A 15,061-nucleotide genomic window follows, 5' to 3' on the forward strand; every position below is an offset into this window, starting at 1 on the left:
AGTTTTAGAGACATGCTTAGTACATTTCACTTAAAGAGTTTAAGTTATATCCACATCTGCTGTAAATTAATTTGGGTTGACTTAGTCAATAGAGCCATAGTTATACCAGTTTCTAGTCAGCTGAAATCTGTCTTAAGAACTTATTTGGAACCACCCAGTGTTGCTTTAATTTGGAAACACTGAATCAGTGTCCTGTTCAATTTTAGATGAATTGTAACTTTAATTTTTTAAATTTTTTCCCCAAATCTCTGGAGTGTACCATTAACCACAATGTGTTAGTGTATGACCATCGAGGAAAAATGTGAGTTCTCCTTTAACTTTCAGTGGGGATTTTTTGCGAATGTTCCTCATCTGTCAGCAGTGATTCATGGTATCTTGGATCAGTGTGGGCATTTGGAAGCCTGTGCAGCAGTTGACATACATATACACTTGAATATTGCACCCAAAGGAGCATTCTTTTGGAGAGAAATTAGTAGAGTAACTAAGCAGAGCTGCTGAGGATGAATAATATCATTGGGTCTGGGAGGGTAACTGGAAAGTGCCCTGCCTTTTCCCCCAAAACATTCCAATTTTTAATGTGCCCTTTACATAAACCAAAATTACACTGAAGCTACACAATGCATGCAAGAGATTTATTAAACTCATTGTGCAGGCATGGCGATTTGGTGCCAGTGAGTAATGTTTCCTAAATTCAGGTGGAAAATGGTCCTGTTTTAAAGCACACAAAGTGCAAAGAAATGTAGAGTGTGAAAAAAAATGAAATAAGTTAAAATTTGGAGTACATTTTGGTAGTTCTCGTTTTACCTAACCCAGATAAGAAGGCAAACCCTGCTTTCCATTTCAGTGTGACTGGACCATTTCACTACTACCTTCAGTCTATAGGTCATTCTCTAAAGGCATTTGTTCTGAAAGGGACACAAAGTAAATGATATGAATGCGATCTCTGATTTCTGTCTTGGTAAGAGAAGTGTAGTTTTTGTGGCTTGAGCAAAAAATGATATAATGATTCTCATTTATATTCCACTGGAGCTTCAGAAACATAAAACTTCCATTCTTTTTCTCTCCTGATGGTAACACTGAGGATAATGATGCTATTGTGTTGATGCAAGAAGGAGCTATCATTTATTTAGATTGACAAGACACCTAGGATCAGTGGTGTGGAGTATTTCCTCCTTTGTGCTAGTTCAAAGAGAGAGGAAAAGAATTAAAAAAAACCACCAACCTGGAAACAGGTGGATTTTTGGCATGGTAGGTAGCCACACCAGCTTTTCCCCCCCTCTCCTCCCCTCCAAGTCAGTTTAATGGAAAAAAACATTGTGTTTTTTTTGTTTGGTTGGTTGGTTGGTGTTGTGGGGGTTTTTTTGTGTGTGCTTTTTTTTCCTTTTTTTAAGATGGTTTGTTTTGGGTTTTTTTTTTTTTGAGTTTTAACTTGTGTGCATGCCACCCTTTCTTCCTGACATTTGCTGCAGGAGGTGAGAGGAGGTGTGGGTGGACATGCTGTAGTTGGGCCATATCAGCTGAGAGCAGCCACCAGGAACCTGTTACAAGCCAGTTCAGGTGGGTCTTGCTGAGTGTGGTTGGAGTCAAAACATCCTTTCAGTTATTTTTGAATCCCCTTTTGAGGCTGCTCTGAATAGAGGCTGATGCACCAGGTGATTTGGTGTTCAAACAAATCCAACCATATTTACATTGGCATGTCTTTAAGCAAAGGAACTTGTGCTCTAAGGTCAAGGACCATGAAGTTGTATCCAAACCTCCTCATGCATTAAGGCCATCCAGACAGGAGGTGCTACCTGAGTGCTGTTGATAATCCACTCACTTTCCCTCCTCCATCTCTACTGAAAATTGCAGATGGGTCTTTCTGGAGTTCACTTAAAAGATCAAATATAGACAAGTTATTTCAAAACAAAAGGCATTTAGAAGGAATTAGAGGCTGAAATGCTGTTACAGAAGCTGGGTTCAATCAGCATGAAGTGATGCTGTTTGCAAATACTTCCACTCACCCAGGGAGGCCCCAAAGGCTTTGAGGAGGGGAGATGGAGTGGGGAGGAGGATGGGTGAGGGAGGTGCCCTGGGCAAGAACAGAGCACAGGCCAGCTGAGAAGGGAGTTGCAGCAGTCATTTTGCTGAATTAGATTTGAAGTCTTGCATTTTCACTTTCCTCGTCAAGGTCACGGCTGCACTTATATCCACAAGTGACTAGGAGGGAAATATGCTGTCTCCAAGCACAGCCAAAGCAAACACATAATATAGGGTTTCCCTAACTGGGATTCTCCATTGTAGAAGATAACAGGGTTAGGTCAGTCAGAGAGTGATAGTTCCCCAGAATACTCTCGAAGTTTCCTACAATTTGAGTTTCAGGAATGTGTGAGCTAGAGGCTGTGTCTCTAAATTTAATAGCCTCTTAAGGATTTCTTTTTCTTGATTTTATCACTTTGCCCCTTGAAACTATAAAAAATTTTACCATTTACAGCATCCCATGTCAGGAATTTCTACAGCTTTAACTGTGTGTTGTGTGAACTAGATTAAGACTTTTTTGGGAGATTTTAAAACTATTAAAGCTCTTCACACTGTAATTTCTTGGTGTTGTCAGAAGTTGTAGTCTAAGTTTACTTCTGTGTCATGAAATTTCAGGTAGAAATGCACACCTCCCAGCCCAGAATCTGGAAAGTAATGTAAAAATTATATATAAGGTTTATTTTCCATTTTGAATGTTAGCGATTAATCAGAAATTTCTTGTTCCTTATTTAATGTGTAATAATTACAAAACCAGTGAAAGTGGAACTAAATTGGTTTGTGTAACAAAGAAAATTTAAAACTTTGATTGATAGAGTGCTGTTCAGCATGAGAAAATTCACTCTGAGTTGAGAAATGATGGTGGGGGGTTTTGTTGCTGTTTGATTAATAATTATGTTTACGACATTTTGAAAGAAGGGAAAAACTGGAAATTCTTTTTTGATGCTCAGAACTTTGTAGGTAGATTTGATAAAGAATCATAGGAAACATTTGATAAATAGTGTTTACTAATTTGAAGTGTTGTTTATTCTAATGGACACTAAATATTTTATTCTAATGGACACACATTGCAGAACCAAAGTGTTAAGAATCTTTCCCATGGTATAACTCCATTGATTTTCATTAGGGTAAATTAAGAGCAAAATCAGGCATCATCACTTACTCTATTTTGGCACAGGAGTCTGTGCAAGGAGGGTCAGTGGTTAGAGGAAGTCCCAGCTTTATTTTGCTGCAATTAAAGTGCCCAGCAGAGCTGTGTGTATCTGTATGTGAGCTACACAAACTGTTTAACTGCAGTTGTTGCTTTCAGCCCCTTGAGCCCCTTGCTGATATTCATCCAAAACTTTCTTATGGATTAGAAGAAACAAGAGCTATCAGAAGAGAGAAGGATGTAAATCCAAGCATGAATTTTACTCATTCATTCTATTAATGTTAAAAGACAGTTCCTCAAAGTACTGGATACGTGATCAAAGTAAAGGGAGGATCCACTCTGGAAAAACAAATTTTAACAGAAGGAGTGTTGATAGCTATACCTGAAATTAAAAATATGAGGTCACTGATTTGTATCCATATAAGAAAACCTGGACACAGTCCATCTAAGCCAGCTGCTGTATAAGTTATAATGATTATAATGATTTACCTACTAGCAGAACTAACCCAAGGCCTTTTTTACATCTTATTAATCAGAGGAGTTTGAAGAGTTTTTACACAAATAGAGGTAAGAGTTTCATCCATGATTTGCAAGCATAAAAAGGATCTTTTTTGAAGCAGGTCAAATGTGTTTTCTATCACAAATCTGCTGAAAATGCAAGTGTTACTTACTCTATTTTGCCATTTTGCATATGCAACTAAATTTCCAGGGAAGCTTCCTAACCCTATTGTGCATATTAAATACTTCGCTTTAGTAAATAATTTGTGTAGTTTGTATTGTCAGTTCAGTAACTCAAATAGAATAAAATACATCAGAGAAGAACTTAGAAGCCTAGAATGGTTTGGGTTGGAAGGGACCTTGTAGATCATCAAATTCCAAAACCTTGCATGAGTAGGAATACTTTCCACTAGACCAGGTTGCTCAAAGGCCAATACAGCCTGGCCTTGAACAGTTTCAGGGATGGGTCATCCACAACTTCTCTGGGCAACCTGGGCCAGTGTTTTACCACCTTCATAGCAAATAATTCTTTGCTAATATCTAATCTAAACCTGCCTGCTGTCAGTTTAAAGCTTGTTTAATTTGAGATCAAATTTAGCTCTGCTGGATTTATCCCTACATCCCAGTTCCTGAAGATGTAGAGACACTCTCTCTTGCTGTCTCTTAAGCCAGTGAAAGCGCTCACACCCACACTCACTGATGGCCCACCCACTGCAGGTCACCCTCAGTCTCACACTGTCTCAAATTTGACATCTAAATCCTTCATGGGCCTACCCCATTAGTCTCATCAAGAGCCACTGATAACTTGGTTGTCAAATGGCAAAGTTGCACTGGAAAATAAAACCACTGGTCTTTAAAAAAATTTCCCCTGATATCCCTACAAAACGTAGCACCTCATATTTTTTAATTCTTCTAAATGAGCTCACTTGTTTTTGAAGTACATTGGTTTGGTACCCAAAACCAAGACTTCTTAGTTAGAAAATACTTTCATACTTTTGCCCTGGAAAAGGAATACACTTGCATGAGGAAGGGTTTTATCATAACTGCAATTCCAATACACATATGGACATTGCTGGAACTTTTGACTCCTGATTGTCCATGCTGTGTTAATCACAAAGACACTGACTGGATTTTTGACCATCTGGTTCAGTTGTTAGGAGTTTAGAATAAAGGGCACTGTTGATAAGAGATGAATGATAAGAAAAAAATGCATTGACCTCACTAGGCCAACTTTTCAGAAGGGAATTTTCTAAAACACCATTGTATTTAAGTAGTTTGCTACTTATTTTCATCTGAGAAGTTTTCACTCAGAAATAATGATTCTTTGGAAGATGAACTGACTTTAATAATAAGAAATAAAAACCTAAAACTTCTCAAACTGTACTCATACAAAAGTCATCATGCAGACATTTTGTCTTTACATTGAGTCTGTCTGACTTTCGTTGTCGTGATTATGACAAAGTATAATCACATCCCTTAAGCTAACTTCAAAGTAGCTTTCCTGCTAAACCTGAGGTAACACACTAGTCATTCAACATGCAGCTTCATTGTGTGCAGCTTCACACAATTAGATGAAGAGCAAAATCAATTAATCTGTGCTGACCTCTTAGTCAGTGTTGTTAGACACTATGAGTACCTGAGTGAGTTTCTGGATAACTCAGGTGCACCTGTACTACAGCGTGGTCAATGTTTTCAGCAAGTAGGTGTGCCTATAGAGAGCAACAGCTCCTTTCCTGCTTTGCTTTTGTTCTGGGAGGAAAAGTTCATGAATTGGAAAAATTGTGCTCCCTGCTACACTTGGATCCATCCAACGTGTAGACAGGCCATGCAGAGGATAGGATGTGACAGTCTTCCAATCTCAATCTTGCTTGTCCAAATGCGATACATCTGTGCCCTGGGAAAACAACTGTCTGTGCATTAGTCATTGCAAAGGTGTTTATGCCTCTATGATAATGACACAAGCTGGTACTGTTTATAGATAAGGCAATCAGTCCTTCAAGTGACAACTACCCACAGTTTTACTTTCCTGATAACCAGTACTGGTTCTGCTGCTGAAGTCCAGCTTCACAGAGGTATCATACAAATAGCTGAAAATTGATTAACTTCTAACTAGATCTGATAGCCGAGTTACTTAACGAATGGGATTTAGCTGGCTGTTTACCTGTGCTAGCTCAGATGGTGCAATGCAGGGTCATGCAGTGCCACACTGGGCTAACCAAGCTCAGAGCTGAGTTAATATGCTTACAGTGCTTCTACTTTTGAGTTAGCATGTTTACAAACTTTGCATTAGATCAGTATTGAGCTGTAATATTTTGCCACATTTTAGAGAACTTTGAGAGTTGCAGATGTCCTTAACATCTGGGTGTTCATTGGTATGATACATCACTTTCATTGTTTTTCCTGAGCATTTCTGATTCCAGCACAAGCGGGAGGTAGCAAAGATGGTATCTACTCAAACCTTGAGGTAGATAAATTTTCCCTTAGAAAGATAACACCTTTCTAAAACCAGATCACGGTCTCTTTTTGTCATCTCTTTCTTGCCATTTGATTCATCACACACACACAAAAATGCTATAGGCCATATAGATAATATATGTCTATGATTTTGTAATAATGTTGTACTTAAATACCTGTGAAGTTCACAGTTAAATATGTGCCATAAGCTATCTCACAAAGCCAAATTCATAATATGAGATGTTACAGTAAATTTTCAAATATATGAAATCAAGCTTTACAAGTCTTTGTTTAGCTCAGAGGTTAATATTTCTCATGTTTTATAAGAAAACAACTGACCAGTAGGGATAATCCGGATGCACTTTCAGACACAAAATGGACAAATAATGCAAATAATAAAGGGAAAACAGGTTGGCTTTAAAAACCTTAATGTTTTATATCTTTGAAATATCATGTGACTCCTTCAATTATTCAAACCAAAAACACTTTAAGGGCTGTCATGTAGCTAAATGGTGCTGACATTAATGAGCTAAAATCTTCTCTCAGTTTTACAGTATAAAAAACATATGCATCAGTATTTTGAAGTCAAGGGATTCCATGCTTATACTGGTGCAACTGAAACAAAACATTGGTGTAACATTCCTCCTTCCAAGTATCTGGTTTTAATCAAAGTATGCTCATGGCCCTCATGTTTTCTTTGCTGCAGTGGAAGGTAGGCAGGAGTGTTTCATTTTTAAAATGCTTGGTTTACATCATGAGTGCACAAAAAACTGTATATCTTGTCCTAACTACTTCTAATTGGTAAATTTTAATAATTCCCTGAACTGTGTTTCTGAACTACATGTTCTCTCAGAAAAAAAGTTTTACTTAAAAACAAATATGGTTCTGTTTTCTTTCTCCTTCCAGTAGAGTTCAGTGAAACCAGGTGATTGGCAACTGTTATGATAAAGTAGATGAAGAGGATGAAAGCTAGGACTGATTGAACAGCTGTGAGGGGCTCTGTTCCAATTGTATTTTGATTACTGATAAGATAACCCTCCCTTTTCTCCCAGTGATTTATCTCATTCAAATTACAATAACACTGAATTGCCATCAACAACAAATCCTGTGTAGTTTCAAGTTTCTCTGACTCCTAGCATTGTAGCAAAAACCCAAAGGTGCTGATTAGAGAAGTTTTCATGTTACATTTCTAAAAATGGATAAATCACTTATTACACTGTGTGATCTCATATACTTCATAAGCCTGTTTTTTGTTTCGTTTGAGATAAAAGTGATTACTTTGTGATATTTCCAAGCAGCATAATTTTAGAATTTTCTGAAAGCATAAGTATTTTTTTTGGTGAGGGGAGGGTGTTGATAATTTTCGTCTTTATTTTTCTGCTCCTAATACGAAATAAAAGTGTTATTGGTAAAAGTAATTTGTAAATATTGGAACAGTTTAATTGTTACTGAAAGATGGATAACCTGACCGGTTAAATTGAAAGATATATATAAAAAAAGTGTTTCTGCAATTATTGTTTTATTTTTTTACCCTCAGGTGAAATATTTAAATAGGATAAATTAGTTTTCCTTGTTTTAATTAATTGTTTTTTAGAAATTTGATCTGTAACATAGACTGTTAGCAAGTTTCTTATTTTTTTCTAGAGTGGGCAACTGAACCATTCTGCTCACTAAGGGCTAGATCCTAAGGTTCCAGTGATGTCTGAGGTGTCAATGAAATAAAGTAATTGTGGTATAAAGTGGTCAAATCCTGGGTAGGAGAAAGGATTAGTAATCCTTCAGGCCATTGGGCGTGCTACTAAGCATTAGATCTGGCATGGGATCAGGCTCACCTGATTTCAGACAAGCACCCATCTGAGTGTTTTTCATAATAAATGGAAATACCCTACTGAAATATCCCACTGTATGCATGGCAGCCATTGTGTCTCTGGGATGGGGGACAGACTCACAACAAATACAGTGCCTTCTCCAAGTTTACATTGCTGGATTTGCCAAATACACTCTGCTGGCTAATGCCTTGCAGGAAGCTGTCTTGATTTCCTGCCAGTCCCTGCCTTTTCCTTGACTCTTTGACTGGGGCAGAAGTCACCATCTACACTCACAGCAATAAAATGGGGAAGCTGTAGGAGAGGCTGGAAGTTAAAGTACTCACTTCTTTCCTTGCATGGTAGAATTACTATCTTAAGAGTTCAGCAAATAATTACTCAAAGAGTAATGACTAATTTACACCTGGAATTATTTAGAAAGATATACACGCTGATATACAGAACAGGCACAGTATGCATCTGTGTAAGCAACAAATGCATGTGCAAACATGCAGCCACCTGATCCTCTGTAGCCAAAGTAAAGGCCTGGCGAGAGAAGAAGGAAATGTTCTAGCATGATGTTGTGGGAGGCACTGCTCACAGTTCAGCAAAATCCCTGTTTGATGGCATAATGGCATTGACTCATCTTTTATCTACTGCTAGGAGATGTACAGTGAGATATTATCGTTGCTGGCAAAGGAATGAAGGTCGAGAGTTTCGTGCAACCAGCAACCCACTCGTTGGCTTCACGAGCGTGTTATGACGAGCAGCACTGCCTGTATAACCCAGTTGCTCTGCAGAGTCACTAGGAGTAGGACAGGTCCAGATCTGAATCCTTCTGAGGAAACTAGGAGACCTTTCCTCTGATTTTTAGAGAAATTGATGTGCGCCTTTGACCCTTATCAACAAAAATAATCTTGGCTGGTGTGTCGTTGTGAAGTCTATGGCAGGAACATAGGCCAAAGCTCACAAATTTTCTAACTTGTTACACAGACAAACTCCCTCTTGCTAAAAAGACACTTTCCCTGCTAGTAGATAAGGAAAAAATAAGATGGTTTTCTTTTGTTATGTTCTCCTCCTGACAAACTCTGCTGAAGGAACACAGACATAAAACAAGGTTTACGGTGGAATACCAACCATGGATAAAGCAAACCTCAGGATCTGCCTGCCTGTATTCATCTTAGCTATAGCTGTGGTTTTCTAGCTGCTTCTTTAATGAAAAAGTGTGATAAAAATAAACCAAATCTACATTCCTTGTGCATGCATATCTCCATGGATTTCACAGCAGGAATTTGGCTGTCTGTGTGTATACATGCTATTAAGTTACGATTCCATTAGCAAATTAAATAACCATGTATTAAGAGGAAGGCAAGGGTTAGGGACTGGTTTTCTTCTGTAATTTTGCCAACTTGGCCTGGCAAAGTGAATGTTCTGATTCAAGTCAGACTGGATCAAGAGAAACATTAGTTAATAGAAGAAAGACCATGCAGAGTCTACAGAAAGGCACATTGAAAAAGGTCAAATACTTCAAACTTGGACACTGGAAGAGAAAGACAAGTAAGATGGAGCAAGCAAGTCAGGACTGTGAATTAAAGCAGTTTGAAGTGAGGTGGTTCGTAGGAGAATCTGGCCCACAAACTTTGAGAAACTCAACCTCCATCTGGTTTCAGTGATCATCACTGTGAAAACTCATGATAGTATGATTACCGTTTAAGATATGGTGCATTTTGAACCATTAGTTTTGGTCACCTGCAGCGCTTAATAAATGGGAAGCAAGCACCAATAACAAAAGCAATGACATATCTATCACCTTCAAAATATCACCACCCACTCTAAATGTACATCTTAGAGCATTTTTTAGACAATGCTAGTCATTGTGTGCAGTGGTTAACTGTATAGGGCTCATTCATTCCTGTTCAAAACTACAGGCATAACTACAACTGAGGATGTGTCAAAAGGAAATAAGAAAATTATCTCTGGGCAATTACTGAAGAAAGGGTGCTTGACTACAAAAAATGGTGGTATAATGTTACATTTTTGCAATAAAAATAACTGCACAGATCATAAAGGAAGTAAAAAAAGATATTTTAAATACAGGCAACGATTATCTGTCTGTATAAGTTATGGATATGTCAACATTTAATAAGAACCAAAAAAACCCCGGAAAATAATTAGAGTATGCATCGTAGATGGTATTAATCTCACTGATTTATTGAAGGTATTCATAATTTTCTTCTTGTCATTACAATGCAATTTTTGTTGTAAATCTTGGTTTATGTTATCAGTGATCATCCGTGTACCTTGCCAGCATGAGTGATCGACACTTAACAGAATCGATGGATGCCAGTGCCCTTCTGGGACTGTGCCCTGTCTTTGCTGTTTTTCTCTGCAGTAGCCACTGATTGGATACTGAAGACACTGAGTAGTAAACACTTTGAAATTAATGAATTTGGGGAAATGGAATACTTAATTTGTATTGATTGTGCAAATGTCATTGCTTTGCTCTTCAGCAGCCTGTCCAGAATGTCCTATAAAGCCATATTAATCACTGGACAAATACATGTAAGTTAAAATAAACAGCAGAGGAGCTGCAGAAATTATTTAGGTTTTCACCTCCTACTTGTGATGTAGCTCACACCTAACTAAATTAGCAGTGATTGAGAATCATCAACGCACAAATGACATTTTTCTCCTCAACCTATATTCTCAACCTGATTCCTGATGGAGAGAAACCTGATGTCCAACAATTTGAAATACACTGCTTAGAGCATGCTTAGGATTAATCTTTTGGGCAACAGACCAGACAATCTAGTCATCTCCTGCAAAAGTCAGTAATATGACAATATGACACAGACTGGATTAAAACCTAGAAGAAATGTCCTAATCTTAGACAATGGAATTTAGCTTTTAGTTTAAGGTACATGTTCACAAAAAACCCCAACAGAGCTACCTTCAATATTGTTGCTTACTCTGAAAGTCACAGACAATTAAAAGAAAATATATATATGTATTTCCCTGCACAGCTACATCTGGTCCTTTTAAGTTATACTGTAGAGACTTATGAACAGTGGAGATGATGATGTAATTTACTCTTGGCCATAATAAACCTTAGACTCCAATGTTATGATCTCACATTCTTCATGAATATTAGAAAGAAAAGAAAACATCAATCACCATCTGTAGATGTGAATATTTAGAACTCTGTATTAGCAAAATCATATCAGGTTCCTTTTAAGCCAAGTAGCTGTGTGCCTAACTGATCTTATTTCCATTTTTATCAGTTTTACCTTTGTGTAACACTGACTTCAGCAGACACTTGTCTTTACACCGCAGTCACAAAGGACAGAATCATACCTATGAGTTCAAACCAAGAAAGATGAAAAAATTACAAAGGTTTTTGACAGCTATATTATAAGAAAAATGATCAGATACAGATGACAGCAAAGCATTTCTAGCCAAGAGAGTTCTAAGACAAGTTAAGCAATCAATCATCTACATCACTCACTATTCAGTGAGTCGACATTCAACATCTGAATCAGTCATTACAAAGTAAAGAGAATTAGTAAAGTCTCTAACAAAATGCAAATAAGTGAACCGGAGGACAATACAGTCAAATTCTAGAACTTGGCAGGAAGCCAGAAGAATTATTTTGACAAGAGTGCTTGGGGTGATTTGATTGTTACATTTAAAAGAAAAAAAAAAGAGGGAAAAATAAAAAAGGAACTTCAGCTTTTAGCAGTACAAGTTTTAAAAAGTATTCTGTGATACAAATATATAGTTATATTTAGTGAGAAAAAGTGTAGAATAAGGAACAAAATATAGTGTGTGCTCTGATGCTTTGCTTTGCAAATTAACTCTTTTTGGTGCTAGTGAGAGTTTTTAAATGCAAAGAACACCGGAGCAAAGCTAGACCAAATGTTATGCAACTCTCAGTGTTATCTTTGTCTTCCTTGAATATGTTGCCTACTGATGTTTTCCATGTTAGAGTATCAGCCTGATTCCAAATCCACCTGGTATAAGTGAACATGAAAAATAGGTTTAACATCTGCAGGACTACAAAGATGCAGGTGCTGAAATTCTGTAAATTCATAAATACCACTATTATGTAGGTCCAACAAAGCCTTACCTAACATATTCCTTGCTCTTGTTAAAATAGAAGAAGAGGGGGGGAAGGGAAGAAGAAAAATAAGATTTTAAAAAAAACCCCTCAGTTGAAGTAATGGTGGAAAATGGGAGGGATCTTACTGAAAACCAGGTAGTCATAGCAGGTAGCTGCACTGTTAGGCAAATCCTAGACATCCTCAGCTTGCACATATGGCAGAAGTAACACAAATGTTTGATACATGAAGCTTGGGCTACCAGCCCTTGGATCTGATGTATTCACTCCCTTTCTCCTCTGTCCTTCTGGGTGCATCAATGGAACTGCTCCTGCTCCTAAAACTGCATGTTTGCCTTCGTACTTCTCAAGGTCAGGGCTTGAACCACATAGGATTTGTCATCACCAGGAATCTTTCTTGTTGATGACTTACTACTGCTGGTATGCCTTAAAACGATAGAGGTGGTTTGGTTTTTACTCCTGATATGAATGTAGATAGACAGGAATAAAGAGAGAGTGTTTTCATGAGTATTTTTACTAGTAGAGTTTACATTATATTATGGCAAAAATATTTTTCAGCAGCAGTTTCAGAAAAGTGTGTATGACTTTGTTAGTGTTTGAATAGCTAAGATGCTGAGGATCCTTGTACTTAAAAAAATTATTGTTAATGGCAAATGCAATGGCTCTGTGAGGAGCACGAGAACTAGAGTATTACTCTTGAGTTTAACAGAAGCCAAGTTACCTTCTCCAGCTAATTGTCCTTGTTCCAAGCAAGGGAACAACATGCTGCCTATGTCAGAAAGCTCAGAAGAGAATAATACATGTAAGAATAGATGCTACATGTTACTTCCTCTCATCAGCTAGTCATTCTTATCCTTTTTCTCATAACTTACGGATCTATATGGAATAGTTTTTTCTGCTGAAAGTAGATTTTGTGTTTCAATGTGGTTTTTTATCAGCTGGTTATCCTCAAGTTTATCTTGCAATTCTCATTGACTGAACAAAATTGAAATATGTCCAACAGTTGATGAGCTACATGGATAGAATTTTACCACCTAAAAGTTTGTACATGCTTTTAATTGATTTTGCTGTTGTTTTGACCTTTGTGTAGAGCTGAATATCACAAGCAGTTTCAGTACTTGAAATAAAAACAGTCAAGTGCCCAGGTACATAATGTGTTCTCTAGTTCCTACTCGCTGAGCATAAATTCCTAAAATGATATCTATACAAGTCAAAATATGTCTGTATTTCATTTGACCGTATTAACAAGATAAGTATTCCCTTTATCTTACAGAAATGTTGGAATCCAACAATATCATCAATTTCAATGGACTAGCTAACAGCTCCAGTTACCACACTTTCCTCTTGGATGAAGAACGGAGTCGGCTGTACGTTGGAGCAAAGGATCACATATTTTCCTTCAACCTGGTTAACATCAAGGAATATCAAAAGGTACATTCATTCACGTTCTGTGCAATGTAAATATATACTTTTAATGTTGAAGACTTGTTATTACTCAGAATATGTTGTGCACTGTTGGAACTATGTAGTAAGTGTTTGGATGTCAGGAGTACTATTACAATGAAAATATTTGCTGACTCTATGAAGAAAAATTTATAACGAGCCTATGACCTTTGACTGTATAATCTGCAATATTTTTTTCAGACTACAAAAAAAAAAAAAGGTAAGTGATAAGTGAATAATCCAGCTATTTCCCAAACAAGACATACTTTCATGTGTACTCCTAAAAAAGCCAAACATCTCTTATGACAGTTTGCACAGAAAGGCCTTATTGCTCTTTATTTGTTTGCAAATAAAACAAGCTGTTTGAGAGTTCAGTGTTGATTTTTCTTCTTTAACCCAGCACTTGTAGGACGTCTGCTTCTGCTGCTTTCAAAACAGAACAGTTTCAGTATTAATAAAAGAGGAATAAGTCAATAAAATATTGCCATTCTTGTTGAAGAGTATAATTTTCCAGTATAAGTTGCTGACTCATTAAAAGCTGACAAATAGTTTAGTGTCGTTCTTCTGTTGAAGTCTAAATAAATAATTTAATTTTTCATTTATTTTAATAAGACGAAATGCCAAGAAGGTACACAATGGGATGGAGGTTTGATTTGTTATATTAAGTAGTTTGATGGTACATTTTAAAATCCAGAGAGTACCCTTTTATGAGAGATATATTGCTTTAATACCCAGGGATTATTTTTTTTTCTTGGTGTTCCTGACCTTTTGGCCGTTTGACTATTAGCTTCCTAAGATGATAGCAATAAATACCTTGTGTTTTCTGTTCAGAGGGAAGACAGGCTATTCATTTGTATTCTCTAAGGATAAAAGGATAAAAGGAAAACTGGGTATTTTCTTTTCTATTCTCTTTAGAGCAGCTATAAAGGAAACTAGCTATTTATTTGAATTCTCTGAGGGATCAATACTTAATGTGCAAAACATCTGGAATAATTAAAGGAAAGAAGGTGTTTCCATTGCAGAAAACAGCTCTGTAGAATGGGAGGAATTGTGTCTTACATACTTACATATTTAGATACCTTTAGAACACTCTTTGAAGTTATATACAAATATTAAAATATTAAATAAAGAATTGCTGCTAGTAACATGAAAAGAGAAAAGACAATTTAGACATTAGATTTAAGAATAGGCAAAAGGCTTGAAGAATTTGGAGATCTGTGTATTATAGACAGGGGAATCATGTAAGAAACTTAAATCAAAATTACAATGCAGCCAGTGTTACACTTGAGCTCAAATTTTACCAGTTGTTTCTTCTACCATGTAAAAAAACCCCTCAGGTTTCTGTCTAAATGCTGATGGCAACATCAAAACTCAAAAAGCCAAACCTTTCAATTTATTACAAACAGATTGATTTAGCTGTCTTTTAAACCAAATTTTAGGAAAATATTGTGCTGTGAGACTAAGGAAAAAGAACATAGAGAATAATGGTTTTAAAAATATAAAAATTTTTGCCCAAAACTTGAACTGAACTTGAACTGGTCCTTTTGGGAGATCTGAGAAGTTTGGTTAATGTTTTTC

General features: G+C 36.8%; 1 protein-coding gene across 2 annotated transcripts in view; it reads left to right on the plus strand.

Annotated features, from left to right (window-relative positions):
• Positions 1-15,061, plus strand: part of SEMA3A (semaphorin 3A) — a 330,888-nt gene that overhangs the window by 198,395 nt on the left and 117,432 nt on the right. For both annotated transcript variants that reach the window (XM_050324359.1, XM_050324360.1), the window contains one exon: positions 13,314-13,471. In XM_050324359.1, coding sequence (XP_050180316.1) covers positions 13,314-13,471 — 158 coding nt within the window. The remainder of the gene's footprint in view (positions 1-13,313; positions 13,472-15,061) is intronic.

The sequence above is a fragment of the Myiozetetes cayanensis genome, unplaced genomic scaffold (genome assembly GCF_022539395.1).
Source record: "Myiozetetes cayanensis isolate MyiCay16 unplaced genomic scaffold, myiCay2020 scf3, whole genome shotgun sequence".
NCBI lineage: Eukaryota > Metazoa > Chordata > Aves > Passeriformes > Tyrannidae > Myiozetetes > Myiozetetes cayanensis.